We start from the raw sequence: 22876 nt of genomic DNA, 5'->3' as shown, positions 1-22876 counted from the left end.
TATATCCTGATATGTATTTTCCTTCTCTACATCTTTCAGCATAGTATAATTCTGTAAAATTTTCAAAGGGGTAGGTACTGCAATTAAGCATGAGGTAAAAACCAGATGAGCATTGATCCCTCCCGCTAAGCAGAAGTCCGTTCTATTTAATATTTCCCGGGCCAGATAAATCCAGACATTTTCCTGAGGGTCAAATTCTTGTTGTAAAAGGTTTTCCGCTCCTATAAGTAGAAGTGGACAGATCAGGGTGCCCCACACTAAAACCTTGAACAATGTCATAATAAGGCTTGTAAAACTTGATCAAAGATTGACAAATTTTTCAAAGTTCCTTTCTTTTGAATAGGAATTTTAAGTCTCTTATTGGCTCCACCTTCCACTGTTCTCTGCCTCCGGTCCTGGAGTTTGCAGGAGTTTCTTCTTGTTCTGGTTCAGCCACCGGCTTTAGGCGACTGGAACGTATCCAAGTCTTGATTCCTTCGAGCTTTGCTGCCGTCGGGGTCGTTAAAAGTACTCTATATGGGCCCTTCCATCTGGCTCGAAGTGGTTCCTCGTTCCAATCTTTCACAAGAGCGTAACTCCCAGGTAATAATCGATTTTCCGGGGCAGGAGACTGGTTCTGTGTCTGCAGCACGTCCCGTACCTGCTGATGGATGGAAGACAAAACAGAAACCAAAGACCATACATATTCTCTAATCATTCCCTCCCCTAAAATATGTAACTGTTGTTCAGTACCCACGGGCAGACTCAGAGGGTAAGGCTTACCATACATTATCTCAAATGGGCTTAATCCCAATTTAGAATGTGGTGCGACCCTTACTCGTAACAGGGCCAAGGGTAGGGCCTCTGGCCATTTGAGTCGAGCTTCTTGGCAAATCTTTGCAAGGTGTCTTTTTAAGGTCTGATTCATACGTTCCACCTTTCCACTGGACTGGGGTCTCCAAGGGGTGTGTAAATGCCAGCTGATTCCCAGGAACTCAGACACCTTCTGAGTAATTTGTGCAATGAAATGTGGGCCATTGTCTGACCTTATTCCTTTTGGAAGTCCGAAGCGAGGTATGATTTCTCGTAGGAGTGCCTTGACCACCTCTCGGGCTTGGGCAGTCCGACATGGGAAGCACTCAACCCAATTAGAGAAAGTGTCCACAAAGACAAGGAGATATCTCATCCCCTGTTGCCGGGGTAACTCAGTAAAATCCACCTGCCATTCTTCTCCTGGCCCATTGCCTATTCTCTGATGTCCTGAAGTTTCTTTTCTCCCTCCTTTTGGGTTATTTCTCTGGCAGACCTCACATGTCTCTGATACCTTCTTGGCAGCCTCTCTTAATCCCACTCCAGTTACATAGTGACTGATCCATCTTACCAGGGCCCTGGGTCCATAGTGGGTGCCATGATGAGCTCTCTTCACTACCACATGAACCCAGGCAGCTGGGATGATAATGCGGCCATCCTTTGCTACTAGCCACCTGTGCTCCCCCTCCTTTGCTTGAAACTCTCTTATCAATTGTTTGTCTCTTTCCCCATACTGTGGTGTCACAGGCTGGTATAAGTCTGGGAGGAGAGGTAACAGATTACTCACTTCGGGCAGCAAGTCTGTCTGAGGTCTTTTAGCTGCTTTCTTTGCTGTAGCGTCAGCAAATCGATTACCTTTTGTGGAGGGATCATTTTTTTTTTGATGTGCTTTGCAATGCATTACTGCTACCTCTTTTGGTTCCCAGACTGCCTTGAGGAGGGCTTTTATCTGCTTGCTATGCTTAATGCCTGTTCCTTTTGAATCAAGTAGACCTCGCTCTTTCCATAGCGCTCCATGAGCATGTAAAACAAGGAAAACATATTTAGAGTCAGTATAAATATTGACAGTTTTTTTGGCCGCCAATTGCAAAGCCCGAGTCACAGCAATGAGTTCAGCCTTTTGAGCTGAAACAGATGGGTTTAAAGGTCCTGCTTCGATCACATTCTGTGTAGTCACGATAGCGTATCCGGATTTTCGAATTCCATTCTCTATACTCGAGCTGCCATCAGTGTAGAACTCCAGGTCAGCTTTTTCAAGAGGTCTGTCTCTCAAATTTGGTCTTGAAGAATAAACAATTTCCAATGTTTGCAAACAATCATGCACAAGATCTGGTGTGTCACCCACAGATGGCAACAGTGTTGCTGGATTTACATTGCGAGAAATGGCCAATTTTATTTCAGGCTTATCTAGGAGGATGGCCTGATATCGAGCCATTCGTCCCGGAGTTAACCAGTTCCCTCCTTTCTGTTCCAGGACTGTAAGTACTGCGTGAGGCACATATACAATCATTTCATGGCCTAGGGTTAATTTTTCAGCTTCTTGTATTAGCACACAGGTAGCAGCAACAGCCCGGAGACAAGCAGGCCATCCACATGACACAAAGTCTAATTTTTTTGAAAAATATGCCACTGGTCATTGCCAGCTACCCAATTTCTGTGTTAAGACTCCCACGGCTACCCCACCTTGGTCATGCACAAAAAGGGAAAAAGGCTTACTCATGTCCGGTAGTCCTAAGGCGGGTGCTTCAATGAGAGCCTGCTTTAACTGGCAGAATGCTTGCTCACACTCTTCAGTCCATTCGAGCACCTTTTCATCTCCGTATGTTGCTTCATACAGAGGTTTTGCAATAACCCCAAAATTTGGAATCCAAATCCTGCAAAAACCTACTGTACCTAAAAATCCTCGTAGTTGTTTCTTTGTTTTTGGGGGTGCCAGCAGGCATATGGCTTCTTTTCTTTCAGGCAACAGGGCTCTCTGACCAGGCTGCAATTCAAATCCCAAGTATGTTACTTTCTGGGATATGGGCTGCATTTTATTTCTGGATACCCGGTATCCTTGTTGACCCAGAAAATTAAGGAGGCAAATTGTTCCTTCCAGGCAGCTTGCTTCAGTGGTGGCTGTTAAAAGCAAGTCATCCACATATTGCAAAAGAGCACAGGACAGTGGCAATTTTAGCTTGCGTAAATCCTTGCTTAATGCATTGCCGAATAGGGTTGGGCTGTTTTTAAATCCTTGGGGTAAAACAGTCCAGCACAACTGAGTCTTAATGCTAGTATCTGGGTCTTCCCATTCAAATGCAAATATTTCCTGAGATCCCCTCTCTACCGGTATACAGAAGAAAGCATCTTTTAAATCAATAACTGTAAACTAGTTATGATTTGGGTTCAAAGCAGATAGCAAGGTGTACGGATTAGGCACGACTGGGTATATACTCACAACCACTTTATTTACAGCTCTCAAGTCTTGGACAAAACGATATTCATTACTCTTAGGCTTCTTCACAGGCAAGATGGGTGTGTTAAAAGCTGATGTACATTCACGGAGAAGGCCATACTCCAGGAACGGTTCAACTAACGGCTTCAGTCCTTTCCTGGCTTCCATCCGCATTGGATATTGTTTCACACATGGAGGCTGGGCCCCTGGCAAAAGTTGAATCTTCACAGGGTCAGCATTTTTAGCCTTCCCAGGTCGGTGACCTGCCCATACCCATGGAACAACAGCATCGAGCAGGGGTTGAGGAATATCCGGTGTACTCTCCTCTTGGAGAAGGCCGAGAAGGCAAGCCTGCAAATGCAACCCCTTTTCAGGAGGCACTGTTAAAAACATTTGCCCATCCTGGAACGACAACGTAGCTTGCAGTTTACAGAGGAGGTCTCTCCCTAAAAGGGGAACGGGGCAGTCTGGCATGTACAAGAATTGATGGGTAACTTCGGCCTGCCCAAGATTACAGGTCATTGGCTGTAGGAAGGGTCGTGTTACTGCCTTCCCTGTAACCCCTACCACCGGCACAGTCTTTTTACTTAAAGGTTTCAGTTTTTGAGTTAAGACAGAATAGGCAGCACCTGTATCGACGAGAAAATCTACCAATTCATCTCTGTCCCCTAGTTGCATTTTAACCAGAGGCTCGTCAGGGGACACTGGGATCTGGGTTATCTTTCCCTCCCGGGCCTCCGGTCCCCTTCAATCTGAATCCCTTCCAAAAGCGAACAATCCACTGCTCTCCTCTTTTTTCTTTTCACCTTCCCCAACTTTTCGATAAGGGCATTCCCGCTTCCAATGTCCTTTTCGTTTGCAAAAGGCACATTGATCTTTCTCTAATTGACCCCGTGTCTGCGGCTGTCTCCAGGATCCCTCATCTCTAGGTTTTCCCGTGATTGCAGCTGCCACTAGGGCTGCCTGCATTTTCATCTTTCTCTCCTCTTTCTTGTCCTGTTTCTTTTCCTGAACACTTTCTCGGTTAGTAAATACTTGGTAAGCAATGTCTACTAGTTGGGAAATAGGCAAACCTGTTGCTCTGTCTGCCTTCTGCAATTTCTTTCTAATGTCTGGTGCACTCTGACCTATAAAGATCATATTTACCATGCGAGCGTTCGATGCATCCTCCGGATCCTCATGAGTGTATTGCCTGAAAATAGTATAAATTCTTTCCAAAAAAGCACTCGGGGTCTCATTAGTCTCCTGTTGAACCTCATACACCTTACTGAGATTCTGAGGTTTTTTCACAGCATCTCTCAATCCTCGGAGGATATATTCTCGATAGGCACGGATGGAGGTCATAACTTGGTCTGGTTTCCAATCTGGCTCCTGGATGGGGACATAGATTTCATAGACATTAGGGCTGGAAGGGACCTCGGAAGATCATCGAGTCCAGCCCCCCGCCCAAAGGGCAGGATGTCAGCTGGGGTCATAGGATCGCAGCAAGATAAGCATCCAGTTTCATCTTGAAGGTGTTCAATGAAGGCGCTTGAACAACCTCCGGTGGCAGGCTGTTCCAGACCTTGGGGGCTCGGACAGTAAAGAAATTCTTCCTTATGTCCAGCCTGAAACGATCTTGTAGCAGTTTGTGACCATTCGTCCTCGTCATCCCTTGGGGCGCTCTGGTGAACAAACGTTCCCCTAGATACTGGTGGTCACCCCTGATAAACTTGTAGGTGGCCATCAGATCACCCGAGCCTGCGCTTTTCCAGGCTAAAGAGCCCCAGGGCTCTCAGCCTGTCATCGTAGGGTCTGCTTCCCTGACCTCTGATCATGCGCGTGGCTCTTCTCTGGACTCTCTCAAGCTTCTCCACATCCTTTTTGAATTGTGGAGCCCAAAACTGGACGCAGTACTCCAGCTGCGGCCTCACTAAGGCCGAGTACAGGGGGAGAATGACGTCCCGGGATTTGCTTGAGAAGCATCTATGGATGCAAGCCAGCGTTTTGGTCGCTTTACTAGCCGCAGCATCGCATTGCAGGCTCATGTTCATCTTGTGGTCAATGATGACCCCCAAGTCTCTTTCTTCCATAGTGCTAACCAACATAGCACTGCCGAGCCTATAAGGATGCTGCGGGTTTTTCTTCCCAAGGTGGAGAACCTTGCATTTATCGGCGTTGAACACCATCAGATTCTCATCCGCCCACTTGCTGAGCCTGTCCAGGTCAGCCTGGATCATCCGCCTGTTTTCTGGTGTGGATGCTTTGCCCCAAAGTTTGGTGTCATCGGCGAACTTGGCCAGTCCGCTTCTGACTCCAGTGTCCACATCATTAATGAAGATGTGGAACAGTATGGGTCCAAGGACAGAGCCCTGGGGGACCCCACTGGTCACAGGACACCACGATGAGTGACTTCCGTCAATTACTACCCTCTGGGTCCAACCCCGGAGCCAATTTTCCAGCCAGTGGATCGTGGGGGACCCAAGGCGACAATTGGCCAGTTTCTCCAAGAGACGATCATGGGACACCAGATCGAAGGCTTTTTTGAAGTCAAGATATATGACATCAATCTCATCTCCCTTGTCCAGGTGATAGGTCACCTGGTTGTAGAAGGAAATGAGATTGGTCAAGCAAGACCTACCCGCAACAAACCCGTGCTGGCTATCCCTTAAGACGTTGGCGTCGGCCAGTCCATTAAGGATGGCCTCCTTAATAAACTTTTCTAAGATCTTCCCCGGGATAGAAGTCAGGCTGATGGGCCTATAGTTAGCCGGATCCACTTTCCTCCCTTTCTTGAAGATAGGCACCACGTTGGCCTTCTTCCAGTCTTCGGGCACTACACCAGAGCGCCAAGAGTTTTCAAAGATCCGTGCTAGAGGCTGGGCTATGATGCTTGCCAGCTCCTTGAGTACCCTGGGGTGAAGATTGTCAGGGCCGGCTGACTTGAAGGTATCCAGCTTCTCAAGATGTTCCTTCACAAAGTCAGCATTTATGGAGGGCAGGGGATCACCCTCACCCGGACTTCCCGGCCCTGTAGCAGGCACAGGCGTCCCATGGGGCTGATGAAAGACCGACACAAAGTACCTATTTAATAGGTTGGCTTTTTCCTGGGCGTCAGTTGTCAGTTGCCCCATCTGGTTCAGCAGGGGTCCAACGTTGCCCCTGCTTTTCCTCCGGCTCCCCACATATCTGAAAAAGGACTTTTTATTGTCCTTGATGCTCAAAGCTAGCTGGAGTTCAGTTGCAGCCTTGGCTTTCCTGGTCTGCTCCCTACAGGACCGGACCAGTGCAGAATAATCCTCCTTGGAGGTGACTCCCATCCTCCATCCTTTGTAGGCCTTTCTTTTTAGCCTCAGGAGGTCTGCTAGGTCCCTGGAGAGCCAGGGGGGCTGCTGTCCCCTCTTGCTGCCTTTCCTCCGAGATGGAATAGACTTAGTTTGTGCATTGAGGATCGCTCCCTTGAGGAGCAACCACTCTTCTTGAACTCCCCTCTCCCTGTGGTCACAGTCCCTTAGGGCCTCACTGACAAGCCTCCTGAGCTTGTCAAAGTCGCCTTTCCTGAAGTCAAGGACTTGCGTGTTGCTGACTGACTTGCCAGCTTTTTGGCGGATGGTGAAGGTGATCAGCTCGTGGTCGCTGTCACCCAGCTTCCCATCGATCACTAGGTCGCCAACTAGGTCCTCCCCAGTAGCCAGCACCAGGTCAAGCAGCGCTTTGCCTCTCGTTGGCCCATAGACTTCTTGAGTCAGGTAGAGGTCATCCACGCACGAGAGGAAGCTCTGCAACCACTCAGATTTTGCTGAGCGATCCTCCCACGAGATGTCCGGGTTATTGAAGTCACCCATGACAACCATGGTCCTGGAGCAAGCTGCCTCAGCCAGTTCCTGGGCAAACTCCTGGTCTAGCTCAGGACTTTGGGTGGGAGGTCTGTGATAGACTCCCACCATTGTGTCCCCTGTGCCGTGTTCCCCACGGATTTTAACCCAGAGGGTCTCCAGCCGTCCACCCTGGTCACCAATATCGGCTTGCAGGGACGCGTAGCTTTCCTTAACATAGAGAGCTACACCCCCGCCCCTTTTCTCTACACGATCCCTCCTGTACAGGGTATAGCCATCTATCCCCATGGTCCAGTCATGGGTGGAGTCCCACCAGGTCTCCGTGATCCCTATGACATCATAATTGTTTGCACTGAGCAGGAGGATGAGCTCCTCCTGCTTATTCCCCAAACTCCTGGCATTTGTGTACAGGCAGGCAAGTGCCCCCTGGGGGGCTCCTTCCTTGCCCACAGATTTTACCAGGGCTGGGGCTGGGGTGGGCTCCCTTGAGTGCCGTGGCCCGCTGGCTTTGCAAGGATTGTTCAGCGGGCCAGCAGTGGCGGTAGTCCCCCCGTCCCCCAGCGGGCTTAGTTTAAAGCCCGGTGGAGAAGGTCAGCCAGTCTGGCTGAGAAGAGCCTCCTCCCTAGGGGAGAGAGGTGGAGACCATCTCTTCCCAGCAGCTTGCTGCCTCTCTCGCCAAAGAGCGGGCTGTGGTCATGAAAGCCAAAGCCTTCCTGACGACACCAGCGCTGCAGTCTTTGGTTGACCACATAGATCCTCCTGTCCCTTCTCAGCCCATAGCCTGAGACTGGGAGGATCGACGAGAACACCACCTGTGCCCCCAGACCCTTAAGCCCCGCTCCCAAATCCCTGTAGCGCCTCATGACCTGGCTGGGAGTGCTCCGAGCCGTGTCATTGGTGCCCACATGAATAAGGAGCATGGGATAGTGGTCTGTGGGTTTGAGGAGCTTGGGGTCCTCTCTGCAATGTCCCGGATGTGGGCCCCTGGGAAGCAGCAGACTTGACATGATCGTCTCTATTTCCTTGCAGGTTCCCTGCAGTAATTTCCTTTTCCACGTACTCACGAGCTTTGTTCACTACCATTCTCCTTTCCTCTGGTGTCAACAGGATATCTATAAGAGACTGAACATCTGCCCAGGTTGGGTTATGGGTTTTGAAAGTCATTTTAAACTGGTTTTGTACCTTTTCAGGATTCTCTCTCAAGCTGGGGTTATTGTTCTTCCAATTATACAAATCTGAGGTATTGAAAGGAACGTGCACAAAGGTTCGACGGTAGGTTGGCTCATCGTCATCTTCGAGAGGCCCGGGTACCACTTGTTCTCTTAGGGGAAATACCCCATTTCCCTTCCCACGGCCAGGATCAGATTCCCTGTGATGTTTTCCCTTAACCCCGGAGTCTGCTTCTAACTGTATTCTCCACCCTCCTCCCGGGCTTATATCAGGAGAAGTCGGGGAGTCTGGAGATTGCCAAGCACCTGACGGCCGTGGTTGGCGCTGTTCCAGATCCCTGGGTCGGGGAGTATTCCCAACTTCTGCCTCGGGGGGGGAAGAAGCAGGAAGAGCAGATGCCAACGAGGAATCAGATGAATCAAGAGGAGAAGGAGGAGGGGGAAGAGGAAGAGAATAAGGTGAAGGCAGCAGAGCGGGGGGAGCCTCTGGCTCCGGACAGTCCAGGACAGGATTTGCAGTTGGTCGAGCCACAGCCATCTCACAGATCCCAACTCCCTCCCCCAATCCACATTCCTCCAAAACTCTCTTATCTCTACAAAGAGACATAAACGCTTGTGCGTACATCAATTCCTCCCATTTACCATTCTGCCGGCAGAACAAAATCAATTGTAAGATAGTATTATAATTAACACTTCCCTCCCGAGGCCAATATTCTTGTTCATTTAGCTGATAGCATGGCCACGCAGTTTCACAGAAGAATTTAGCTTTCTTCTTAGTCATAGGATCCCCACCAAACTCTGCCCAATGTCCCAATACACAAGAGAGGGGGGTACATTTCCTAACCTTACTGTTAATAGTACCCATCTCAGGGCTGCCTTCCCGGTTCTGACTGTCCGACTTACCTGGGATCCAGGGATCTGTTCTTAGTCCTCGTCCTCACAGGGGAAAAAATCACTGGTCTTGGACTCGGGCCAGACAGAATACTTACAGAAATAATCCCAGGCAGACGTACTGACGATAGGCCTTATGCCCTTTCTACCCTCTCACCCAGGTGCCTATTACTGATACTTTCACTCTGTGGCGTTGCACCGTTAGGCTACTGCCGCCTCAGCGATCCAGCTCCTCCTGAAGCAAAAGTCTCACCGGGAAAAGAAATCCCGGGGCGCGCCCGACATTTGATAAGGAAGAGCAAATTAGCTGGTCGTCAGCTAGTCCGGGCAAAGCTTATCTACGGCAGTCCCATCTGGGGTGCCAAAAACTGTTAGGCCCCAGCTCAAGTCTGGGTTCGTGCCCGGTATGCAAAGGCCAATAAAGATACCAGGGGTGAAAGTATAAAGAAGATTTATTGCTAGCAATAAAAGGTGCAAGCGGAATAATCTCACCGAACAAGCACACCAGATATGCAATACTAAGCCCCTTATATACAAGGGTTTGAACCTTCCTTGTTTGCTAATTGGCTATAAAGGAGTGACGCAAGGAGTTCTTTACTGAGCATGTCTCTATACCTGTGTTTTAGCTATGTATCTCATTAACATACATATATGTTTCATTAGCATATTTCTTCCCCACCTAGGGGTGTGATTTTTAGTATTTTAATGAGCTCTTTGTCCCAGTACTTCTGATTCTGCTTTTGTTTTCAAACCTCCTCTATCTAAGACTGTCTGCTTCTTATCATTGCAGATGGGCATTCATCACATAACATTCACTTTTGCTTAGGCTTTGCATAGTAGTTTCTAGGTCAAACCTCACACCATGATCACCCACTACTGTTGTTTCCTGCTGTTTTTAGAAGCTTAACAAATAGATTGTAAGAGCTGCTGTAGCCCCAGACCCTGGGACTATTAGTTCCAGTGCCTGAACTCAGACCCAGCATGGCTAGGAGTAGCTGGGACAGCCAAATATCTTAGGGTTGTGCTTGCTCAGTGCAGCTGGAATACTTGAGAAATTAAACTCTGAAGTCCTAGCAATCCTCTACTGAGTACATGTGAATGATACTTTTTCAAAGCCAACATACTAGCCAAATTTGGGCAGGTTTTCAGAGGTGACAAAAGGCAAAACTTTGACAAAGGCCATCCATTTGCCAAATGTCAATAGTTAGACACAATCCCATTTGAGAGTCCAGAGAGGTAAATGGGGAAAAAAATAAGCATTAACTTTGAATAGCAGAGGCATAACAAGTTAGTACTATGCCCTGCCCCTTCCCTCCTCCAGCTCCAGCTCTGGCTCCGACAGCAAGGAGGACAGAACAGCAGTAGTGGTGCAGAAGCAGCAGCTGGAGGTTTGTGTCACCTCCTTTTTCTGGCACTGACATGCGTGTTGAGTAGCCAAAAAACACCAGTTTTTGGCAGACAAAAAAATAAAAAAAGGTGAGGTGACATCTCCTCCAGATGCTCTTGCACCACTGCTGATTCTCTGTCCTCCCTTCTGCTGGAGCTGGAAACACTGCAGGGAAGTTGCAGGGTACGGGAGCAGGGGATGAGGGGAACAGGAGGGTGAAGCATGCTCTTCCCTGCTCCCCCCAGCTCCATTCCAGTGGCCTCCTTAGGCAGCACCTGGGGCTCATGACCCACTCACCCACCATTATGCTACTGTTGAACAGTGACTGTACACAGTATTACAAAGCCTTGAAGCACAGATACTTACATACCAAACAAGCCAGAATATCTTAACACTTTCATGTTCTAAAATTCCATGAAAAACAAAAGCTAAACATATATTTTAAATTCTTATGTGCATCTATGTATCCATGAACATGGCAGAAATATGAAAGGAAAATTCAGTAAGCCTGGAAGAAACTTTCATAACACTGGTAAAAGACTATACATTTCATCTTCCCTTCATTTTACTTTAGAGTCTGCCATATGCAGCAAAAAATATTCTAGGCGTTTTCACACAGCACCAATTACAGAGAGTGATTTTTTTCCTTCAGCATTTTTCAAACCATATGTAGGCCTAGCTACATTAAAGTTGTACATATTTTTGTCATGCCTAATGGGATTTAATTTTTTATTTTAATTTGTATAAAAGCTTCTTTTGGAAAATAAACCAACACTAAGGCAGCTTGAGAAATGAACATAGATTCTTACCCTCCATGTACTGTTTAAAGTAAACATCAATTTGTAATTTTGGGTTTTCTGGTTCCATACTATCTTCTTTAATTATTTTTATGCTGACTGCATATTTATAATTTTCACATTTCTCATACTAGGAACACAGCTTTACATAGCAGCGTATTAATAATGTAGGTGCTGTTTCTTATTCTAGAGGAGTAAAGAATTATTTTATAGTGCTCAAAACTGATATTACATAAGAACTGAATTATAGAGGCATTTGCAACAACTCTACTGTTAAGGCTTCATTGAGATTATACTTAAAGCACAAAACTTGCTGTGCTTATTTTCCATATTTGGCACTATAATTCTTTAGAGGATAACTAATTAGTTTTCTTAAGTGAAATATTTGCTAACTTTTGCAAAAATAAGCACTTTTCTTAAGTTTTGAGAATCCATGAAGACTTGTCTTTGACTAAAGTTCCTTCTGCTTTGGAGTCAGAATTGTTTCAGATGCAAACTAATTGTAAGGACCCTTGAACCTTTAATCAACTTTCTTAATGTGACCAATTTTGGAGTACATGAGTGTCCACTATTTTCTGCCCTAACATACAACTTCTTGTTTTATGCCACAGTTAAAACATAATCTTGATGAAATATTTCTGTCTGTGTGAATATACAGAACAGTTCCCATTTTTGCTTTGAGAATCTCAGAAAGAAACACAAAATATCTCAAATATGAAATCTTCATTTGATATTAATGGGTAGGAAAAGGAGCTAACTGGAAAATCATTCATTTTGATCCAAACTCTTCATCAATCAATTCCTTATTCCCCCAGTAGAGTCATCTTTAAAATAGTTAATCACTAACCTGGCACCAGGTGCAGGACCAGTGGTTTTGACTGGGGTCCAATTAAGAGATACTGAAACATAATGTAGAATTTTAAATCAAAGAAGAGAGTAATGGCAGTGCAAACAAGACATTACTAATATGCAGAACTAATAGCAATATATAAAAGCTAATTGGATTCAAAATTTAATTTGTTTTTCTGAGCACAGTTGTGAGTTCTGCTTAAAAAATGTCAACACTATATGAAAGCACAATAATTCACACAAATAAAATGTAAAATATAACTGAGAAAGAACTATGTGACGGCAGCATGTACATGTACTATTGCCATAAATTAAAATAAACAGATGCTCAAAATTACTTATCTAATAAGCTGGAGCTGAGTTAATTTCCTGATTTTAAGAGTTAATGAGGACCGACAGTTTCCATGAAAGTCAATAGGAACTTTGGATATTCAGATGACAGGTATCCAAGTACAGGTTTTGTTGACTGATTTTAAGCTCCCAAGTTGAAAAAATGTGGCCTGTACATAAACTCTTAGATTATATTTCTTGGAGCATAGAAGTCAACAAATAAATGAATGATTAAAAGATTATTCTCTGTGTATATGGCATGTATTGCTTGGGATTGATTTGGAGTCAGATAAAACTTTAGTCCCACAAAGATTTGTATCTGCAAATTTTGCAGAAGTGTCACTAGAGGTAAAAGATATTGTGCCAGAATCTGAGAATGATGACAAGTGGTTTCACTTACCTGTACTGAACATATACAAGTCATCAACAGTTTTTCCATAGTGAACTCCACCATAAACATAGATGTTTTCCCCTACTACTGCTGAACTGTGTCTAAGGGTCCGTGGTGCAACACCAGTGGTTTTTATCTTTTGCCAGGTTAAAGAACCTAAAATGAAAAACAAATGTAAATTTTAAAGGATTTCCTCTATGTTCACCAACTGGGAAAGCATAAAAAGGTTTCTCTTTGCTTTTGATGATACAAACCCTCTTCAATACAGGATTTCTGTAAAAAAAAAAAATAAAAGTGGCAAAAATATATCAGGTCTGTCACAGTGTGTGGTGGATGTGTTAGCTAAAGAGAAGAACTCTTCCTTGGGTCTCTACTGCATTTTGGTGAATTCAAAGACAATTCTGCTTCCTGGACCTATGACTTTCACACATCCACTCTCTAGTGCTCTGAACTAGGCCTTTGCAAAGTGGCTAGTGTTCATTTCGGATTCGGATCTCGATGATTTGGGAGACAGTGATTCAATTTGGTGATTCGAATCACTGTCCTGAATCGATTCAGAGATTCACCTGCTGAATCACCCAGGCTCAACCCCCTCTTCCAGTCCCCCCTCCCCCAGCCCCTACTTACCAGCTCCGAGTCCGGCTACAACTCCCTGCTGCAGCAGGTGGGGACTGCCCGAATCATCGAAGCTCTCTGAATCTTTTCCGAAGATTTGGAGACCTTTGAATTAATTTGGACCTTTTTCTTGGTCCCCTGATTAGATTTGGATTTGGAGATTCAGCCACTGTATTGGGCCGAATCTCCTCTGAATCAAATCAACACCCGAAGCTTCACACAGCCCTACTCTGAACCCCTCCTTGCTATGTGCACTCAGCTGAGACTGGAGCTTGCAGACAGCTGAGCATTCCAGACAGCAGGAGAGTGGAGTATCCCATTCTAAGGCCAGGGAAATATGATCATCCTAACCACAGTATAAATGTTCTGGCTATTTGGAGAGGTAGATATCTAGACCTAAACTGAGGAAGGAGTCTAGTATGGAGTCTAAGATTGATCCAGTGGTTCTGATCCTGCAACAGAATCTGTGCAGATATAGCAGGACTTTGAACAAGTGCTGGGGCCAGCTACCTAGTTCAAATAGCAGGATCTGAGCCTATGATGAAAAGTGACAAAAAAGAGTAGGCAGAAAAGGAAGCACTGAAGTGGTTTTGGTGAGGGAAGATGTTCCATACGAATGGAAGAAGGGGTAGTTAGAATTCATGAACATCCAAAAAGTCAAACCTGCAGGAATCATCTTTTGCCTGTTATGAAAACAATTACAATATCAACAATTACTATAAATGTTTATAAAGCAACAGGTTTACATCAAGCTAGAGAAATTTATCAGTAGCTTCCCATTCACTGAGGCATAGCTGTTACCATATTTACCTGAATCAAAGATGACCCTGAATTTAAGGACCCCCCCCCCACCCAATTATTAGATTTTAGACTTGGAAAATTTGTTTTAATTTTCCATGTCTAGAATCTAGTTATTGGAGAGTCCTCTTAAATGTATCCATTCTACCACTGCGACAGTGAAAGTAGTGGCAGGGAAAGCAGCTACTAGAGGAAAGAGCTTGCCTCCATGCCCCTTGTGCCCCCCCATGCCTACCTTCCTGCTGTTCATTCCACTCTAGTATTTCCCCCTCCTACCACTAATCCCCTTCTTGTGCCTGTTCCCTTCCCCCTTACCTTCACAGCTCCTCTTGTTCTGTCTCTGCTCGGTGCATGGAGCACCTGACCAGGCCAGGCCAGGCCAGTGGCGTCTCTAGTTTCAGCCTCCAGCCCCAGCTGGGGTCAGGGCTGGAACTGCAGCAGAACCCCTGCTGCTCTGTGCACCCCTTCCCCATGCTCTCCCTGCTCTGTGCCCACCTTTCCCATGTTCCCTCTGCAAAGCATGCCCTTTCCCCACTCCCCTTTTTTGTGCTTCTCTCATTCCATGCTCCATTTTTCACCACCCTATGCATCCCTTTCCCCATGTCCCATCCCCTGTGCTCTTTCCCTGCACTCCCCTCACTCTGCACCCCACTTGCCCTGCAATCCTCCCACCACTCTTTCCCCTGAGCTCCCCACCCACCATAAGCTCTTTCTCCACATTCTCCCTTGTATCCCCTACCTGCTGCATGAACCACCCTGGCTCCACACAGAGCCACGGCAGCTGCTTGTCTGCCCACAGTCAAATCTAAAATGAGCCCCTCCCATGCTGAATGGAGGGAAAAACCTTGTCATATATTTGAGTATATATGTTAAGTACTTTGCCACTGTTTTCCCAGATTCGTACAAAATTGGCCTATATTTTGACTGATCCGGATGTGTACAGGCTCTGCAGAGAGTCTCATGCTATGAGTCTAAAAGGTTCACAGGCACAGGAACTATACCTCTTGCCGTAGTATGTTACCTCTGCCATCTCTTGGATAGCAAAGGACATGCTGAATATGAACTCTGCCTGCAGTGTTCCCCTTACTTGCCCCCCACAGCTGTAGCTTTTGGACATATGCCTAGTGCAGCCTGAGGCCTGAATTTAATCCTATATTTCCTTTCCATAAGCAAGTGCAATGGTAAGTCATGCATCAAGTTGATTGAACCTTGCTAATATTCTGACACTTCTTTCAGAGTGATAGATTTTACCTATGTGGCTCAGCCTCTGAATGAAAAAAAAAATCAGTGAAAGCTGAAAAGAATTTCATTCCTTAAAAATGCAAATACATGATGTAACATGTCACCTTGGTGAACAGTGCTAGCAAAATTCTTAGACTCAATGAGCCAAGGATGTATACAAATTTGAAGACAAAGATACTTTGAACAATAATTAAGGAGAGATGCAAGAAAAATGTTAAACACTAAGGGCCAGATTCTGTTCCACTTATTAGGTGGCTAAGAAGACTTAGGTATCTACATGCAATTCTATTCCATCCTATTCAAGTCCTGAAAATCCATTAATATATCTACTGTTGAGACACCATTATCTTACCTTTAAGCTTAATCCACAAAAACAGTGAACAGGAGGACCTGCCCACCTGCTGTATTAATTGTTTTTCAGGGACTCAAGGAGAGCAGAATATTATCACTCTTAGGTGCCTAAGCGCACTTATATGCCTAAGGGGTAGAACAGAAGCTGGTCCTAAGTTGCTTTTAGTCTTTGTGTTCATCTGTTCAAGACCAAATTAAATGAACTTCCATATTACTGAAGTATCTTGCATCAGATGTAATTGGATCTGGCACAACATAAAAACGCCACCTCATTAAATCTGTGTTCAACTCAAAATAAAATCCTTACCAGATTGTACTAGATACCAACAATATTGCAGGCAGGGATCTTTGCAGAGTTGGGAGTGTGACCACTTGCTTACTTTGTGTGATCTGGGCAACTCTGTGTAAACCACTCGGATACCTCTATAATCTGGGTGTGCGTGTAGTGCCATATGATTGTACCCAAAAATATATTCTCATATCTCTTACTTTATACAAAGAAGCCCCACTAAGCTATGGGGAAAAAACCCCCATGAACACAATTCACCCTCAGGGAACAGAAAATGAAATCTGATCTATAATCCTGATGATGAAGACAAGCAACACAAAATTATGCTTCCTATCCTGGGAGATTACATAAAACATCTTTACTCCAGAGAAGCATGCTTATGTGTCTGGTCCTTCATCCATAAAAAACCCAGTGAAGTAAAAAAAACCGCCACAAGAAATCAAAAGTTGCCTTCAATTTAAAGTTCCCAGATCTAAGACAACTAATGTACTCCATCAGACCAACATACAAAATGCATCATGTAAAAGAACATGCACCTTTGATCATAGGTTTTTCTCTTGTTATTTCTTCCTCACTGTCACATACAGATGAATAGTCCCTTATTGTGCCTTCCAGCTGCTTTCCTGAACTACACACAACTTCTACATATATCTTTCTATTACTAGACCCCAAACCCATTGCTGTTACTGGACATAATTCTAATGATTTAGTGAGATTTTGATCAGAAATATGACTCTTAGATCGAACATTTGTATAAACTATATTTATATGCTCATAAGATGATATACCACCTTTTCAAATTATAATGAACTGATAAGATGATTTAGACTGCACTTCTTATTTTCATGAGTGCTATTATTTTTTTCTTTCATTGGCTTGTAATTTGACCTGGTCCTTTCAATTTATATGCACCTTATGTATTAGTTTCTCCTTTAGTTCTGTAGATATTTATTTGAAAAAAAAGTTACCCAAAATCTAAGGGGAATTTAAAAAATATGAATGTTACAACTTACCTATGGTATTGAAACATTCCACTGTGGTGTGTACAGACACTCACCACACCCAGTCTACAATCACATGACTTATTTTAAGCCATGTGATTGTAGATTGTATACAGGAATTCACCAGTCTGGGAGCTGTGCAGGGAACCTGATGTCAGTAACTCAGGGTGGAGGGAGTGGCAGGTGGTAACAGGCAGTGGCAGTGGATCTGCAAGGGAGTCTGATGGGTTGGGGAGGGGGGTGGCTGGTGTGTCTGCAGTGGGAGGTTGCTGGGTCCTTGGGTGGGGGCTTGAGAGGCTAAAATAGCCCAGTCAGGTTTGGGGTGGGGTAGGAAGTGTGTGGCTTCAGGGCTTGGGCAAGCAGCTGGGCTTTCCCAGCCCTGGGGCTAAGCTCTGAATGTGTTCAGATGCTTGTTGGCTTAACTTAATCCTTTCCCAACCTACTCAGGTGAAATAATTTGGATCATGCCCACCATTTTTATCCCAATTTAAACCCCTTGAATGTCTGCAAAGATGGGCATTTAGATCGACCTAACCCTAGTTAGATTCATCTAAATGTAAAATCTCCATGTAAACTGTGTATAAAAATAAGTGTTACCAGCAGTTTACATAACATCTCACAGAGAAATATATTATAAGAGACTAAGTGAATAATATATTTTGGGGAATGTCGCTGAGCGACAAAATACACAGATAACCCTGAAGCACTGACAACCTGCTTTCTTTCACTCAGCCGAGGTGCCAACAACCTGCTTGTTTTGCTTGGAAATGGCAGGAAAGGGCTGGTTCTTACCTATAGGTGTGGAGCTGGTAGAAATGGAGTAGTACATGGTGCCTATGCCATGGTTTGTGAGTGTGTGCATGCTGCTGCTTAAGAAGTGGGTGGGCTGTGAAGTAAAAAACCTGCGCCCATTGCTGGAGTTTAAAAGACCAGGACAGAGTTGGGCATAGAGGATGAAGAGAGCAGCACACCTACACTGACCACACCAGACAGAACCAGGGTAAGCGGCCAGATTGATTCCTCAGACTGGAGACCCAGAGGGGTCTTCAGCATTCAGATGGTGCCGGGCAGTGGAGCTGGGATGTCTGCATCCACACCCTCATACACGAAAGCAGAAATCCTGAGACAGGACACCAGAGAAGCCTCAAGCCAAAGCTTGGTGGAACACCAGATAGCAAGCCTAGGAGACAACTGATTGGAGACTAAGAAGGTGGGATAACCCCGAGCTAAATGTGCATATGATGTGCAGTGAACCCTCTTACTGAACTCATAATGAAACTGTTGTGAGTGAAGATAAGCATAATGAATTAATCATTATTTAATTTTTGGGATCATTATTTACGTTTCTTTTTTATGAATTGATATAGCTATAATTATATACCCACCATTTAATTAAGTGAATTGGGAGATTCAGGATTATTATAGGTCTATCCTGGACTGAGCTGTCAGGTAAAAAAAAGGACACCGGATCAATTTATAGTAGTTTCCCTTATTAAAAGGGATAAGAGAAAACTTAGGACAAAGTAAGATCTATTTGTATCTTGCTGAAAGCTGTAAGCTTGGAGCCATCAAGACTCAGTTGGTAACTGGATGGGGTGTAGGGGAGGCAGAGTCCCAAGAAACACCATTGATGGGAACACACTCACGACAGTCTTTACCAGCACAGGAACCTCCTTTTTCTTTATTCCTCTTCTTTGAGATCAAGGCATGGCAGATGAGCTAAGGGAAACTAATCATGAGTGAGTAACCCAAAGTACCTGTACGTCGGCTGCAGAACACAACAGCTTGGTTCAAGTGTGCAAGGCACCAACTGTTTTGGCTCAAGTGGGTGCAGGGAATAATGATTCTACTCTATACTTTTGGTCCAAATTTCACAATAATGTATTTCAGAAGTTTCTCAAATCCTGTATAAATATTCTGATATGTGTAGGCATTTAGGGAGTATACACAGAGCAAAAAGATACTTGGAAAAATGTTACGGGATTTATATGGCTAGCTGAAGTCCTTGTGCATAATATTTTGAAAATCTGGGCTTAAATTTTAAATTTTTGTTACTTTTTAGCTTACTTACTCTGTATAAAGAAAACCATAAATTCAAAGATTCACATAGAACAAAGCATGGTAGACAGTTTTTATCTTAATGGTCTCTGCCTAAGAATGTGAATGTCCATGCAATGTAACTATAATCTTAATTATGGCAGTAACTCACAGCAAGATTTTTGTAGGCATTAATGACATGGAAATTTAGGGTGACACTCAAGAGAACAGCAAATCCATACTGTATAGTTGCAACACAGACCCATTAGAACTGGCAAAGAACCACTCTTTCTCAGTTTATTTTGCCTTCTTTGGTTTTCAGTCCTTTTTTGGGGGGGGGTGCCCGGCTTCTACAAGCTGCAACTCACAAATGGCCATATTTAATGAGGAACACTGTACTTAACTTTTCTAGGTCATAGTTGCTCAAAGGACATCTGACTTTTTCCTTTCCTGGGAAGGAACCATCTGGGCCTTTGGCTTAGTTCTTTTTGTGTATTATATTCCTCATAAATCCTTCATGTCTAAGGCTCTGCTGCTTATAAGGTTAATTCGTGTGCTTAATTTTAGTCAGAGAGCTTGGGTGTCATCTCCCTCTTATTTTCTGCAGCTCATCTCCCCTTTATCTACATTTTTTTATCTTAGTGAAACAGACCAAAGGACACTGCACATCTTGGATTTTTCATGGATTATTTGCCTTATAAAGTTTATGGCTACTTACACACATGAAAAAACAAAAGAAAACAAAACCAAAACAGCTTTACTTTAAGCTTAGTGTGCTCCCATGCCAAGCTCAGCGCATGCTCATAAGAGGCATCACATTAGTTTGACCCGGACTGCCCAATGTCTGTACAGATTGCACTCTTCAGTGGTACATTTTTGTACTTTTATCTAATAGTTAACTGAATCATCTTTAGCTAAAAGCCCCAAAAAGCCCCACTGAAGAATATGATCTATACAAATGCTGGGGGGCCATGTTGAACTAACGTGCTTCCTCTTCTGGTAAAGTGCTGTTTTCATTTATTTATTTTTTCATGTCTGTCAGCAGCCTATAGGCTTCATGAAAGCTTGTATCTAAAACAGAAATCCTTTCATTTCTTCTTCTATATGATAAACTTATATATTGTTTTATTAAAATATACCATTTTGGTTATTTTAATTAAATATTAATCCCTCCTTTGAGTGGTTGCACTTTAGATACATAATTAAATATTCATTGCACCAGAGGGAGAAAGGGAGAGATTCATCCTATAGCCCACCCACTGAAATGTGAGAGTTCATCTGCAATGTGTGAGTCCCAGGTTCAAGGGTCTGCTCCGCTTAGATCTTCAGCATCTCCAGGAACTACTGAATTGTAGATTATTCTCATCCTCACTCTGTGTATAAAGGGAAAAACAATTTCAAAATGTCTCTCAATTGTTCTGAATGTGGAATGGGAAAAATGCAAAAGATTTTGTAGGATGGAGAAACCATTTTCTAACTACCTATATATAGAACAGCTAGAAAAAATATTTGCATATTGATCTTAAAAATGAAGTCATTAAAATTTTATCATTTATGTATCAAAATTGAATAAGACAATATTTAAAGGCCCTTGCTTGGGTCTAGCCTAGTGTGTCAAAATATATTTCTTTGTGACAGTAAGTTTGATATGGCATTTGAAACACAGCAGATTGTGCAATAATCTTTGGTGCAGACTTAGTATTTTATCTTCCACATTCACAGTAGGGAATCCACCAGTGAACCAAGCTGCCTCCAGTGAATGGAGAAGGGAGATGAGTTGCATTCGATGCAGTTCTCTATAGGGTTTGGGACAACAAACTCTAGAGCTACAGTAATGGCTATACAGTAGTAAAAAGGGTTATCCTCTTGCTATCCATCTTCATTTGGTTAACCAGTTAAGAAACAAAAGTATCTATTAGAATTACCTCTGTTTTCCTATGGAAACAGGACTAATAAATCATCCCCCAGTCAAAAAAAAAAAAAAAAAAAGAAAAAAAGATGGTCATTGGATGCACCATAAATCCAGACTCCAGAAAATACTTTGTTTAGATTTTGTTGGGAACAGGCTAGATAGGCATCTATTGGGAAAGATTTAGAAACAGCAAATCCTGTTTCTCTGCAGAGGGTTGCTGGACTGGATGATCTCTGAGTTCCCTTCCAATGCTATAGTTCCATTATTTGGCATTTGAAAGCTCTCATTCTGAAATTACTGTAGACTTCATTTTGTTATGCAGACAATTTTTCCCACACAAAGGATAATTGTTGAGCTTGGAAAAGTATTAGGTGTCATATTTTGGGCTGTATGACATTGAATATAAATACATTAGAATAATTATTGCAAGTTTTCATAAAAGAAATGTTGCTGTAATTGAAAGGCTTTTTAGATTTCTCATTACCTTAATTAAGCTATAAATAGCTCATACTTTATTTTTATATTTCTACTCACTGAGGTCAAAGCTGTGGACTCCTGGAAGACATTCTTCAGCTTCCTGGGTTGAGCAACCTCCAAATAAATATATCTTCCCTTTTACTACACTGTAATGACAAGTAAGGGATTTACAGTTGGTTCATAAAACACATCCTTAATTATTAGATATGATTTATATAAAAACCCAGTACAGTTTTTGATTCATTCCTATTAACAAAGCATGCGTCTAAACTGGATTTTGTGTCCAGTTGAAATAACCTTTATTTGGATTCTGTGGAAACATTTTATTTTCATACACCTTACACCTACACTGTCCATCTGAGTTTTAGTTACAATAAAATGTCCAATGCCACATGAGGTCCATAGTCTTTCAAATAGTTATCAAAAAAAATAACTTCTGATTTTGAGAACCTCTTAATAAAGTACCTCCCCACTATCGCTGAGTAACTAAAGAAAAATGCAGGGTGGGTTTGCCCTGATGATACATCTGAAAACTAAGTGTGCACACCCATGCTGTTCTACAACAGCTGTCAACTCAGAAATAGCTTTGCATGTTGCTGCTGGGGCCATGACAGAGTTAGTAAGGAAACACATTTTATCTTCAACATTTCTAAAATAAGCATTACAAAATGGAAAGTATTTTTTTAATCAAGGAAAGTAGTTGGCAGTGCCTCTTTATCCAAAAGTGGAAATGTGCCAATGTATTCAAGGAACATTCATCTATAGATTAAAACCTGGAAAGCAAAAGCACATTAATGCAATAATTTTAAGTATAATTCATCATTGCTGTTAAAATGGGACCATGTGTTTCTTTTTCAAATTTGCCTAGTATGGAGTTTTGTATTTTAGCCACATTTTCCTTGTGTTTTTTAAAATTGTTTTCCACTACTAACATTTTCCACTAATACCAATACAAATGTTTTACATTATCTTATTTATATGCTAACACTTTATAGCTAATGTTTTGAAAGTGCTTTGATAAAAAAGTGAAGATACAATGATTTGATAAAAGATGCTCAATAAGAACAAATTATTATTGCTTCTTTCAAGTTGCTAGTGTGTTTATCTGCAATGTAGTATATCCTAAATAAGGATTTGTGCTGCACTTTATCTTTCTTTTTTACCTTTCAACTCTTCTACATACTTTGCTCTAGTGAACATACATTGTGCTAATTGTACACATACATACTTTATATACTGGTTCATTTTCCTCCTTTGGAAAAAACAACCCTAATGGACAATGGTTTATTTTATCTATAATTT

At 43.3% G+C, this 22876-nt stretch overlaps 1 protein-coding gene across 2 annotated transcripts in view; it reads right to left on the bottom strand.

Annotated features, from left to right (window-relative positions):
• Positions 1-459: 459 nt before the first annotated feature.
• The window catches only part of LOC109280768 (rab9 effector protein with kelch motifs), a 55099-nt gene continuing 32682 nt past the window's right edge, over positions 460-22876 (bottom strand). The window contains exons 6-9 of one of the 2 annotated variants that reach the window (XM_059724869.1): positions 21632-21720; positions 12862-13008; positions 12130-12181; positions 460-643 (exon numbers count right to left, since the gene is read on the bottom strand). In XM_059724869.1, the coding sequence (XP_059580852.1) occupies positions 562-643; positions 12130-12181; positions 12862-13008; positions 21632-21720 (370 nt within the window). In that variant the 3' untranslated portion in view covers positions 460-561. The remainder of the gene's footprint in view (positions 644-12129; positions 12182-12861; positions 13009-21631; positions 21721-22876) is intronic. The other variant, XM_059724870.1, reaches the window with a different exon arrangement.

The sequence above is a fragment of the Alligator mississippiensis genome, chromosome 3 (genome assembly GCF_030867095.1).
Source record: "Alligator mississippiensis isolate rAllMis1 chromosome 3, rAllMis1, whole genome shotgun sequence".
Taxonomy (NCBI): Eukaryota; Metazoa; Chordata; order Crocodylia; family Alligatoridae; genus Alligator; species Alligator mississippiensis.
The sequence above is the reverse complement of the archived record's forward strand: the minus strand, read 5'-3'. Positions and strand labels throughout refer to the sequence as shown.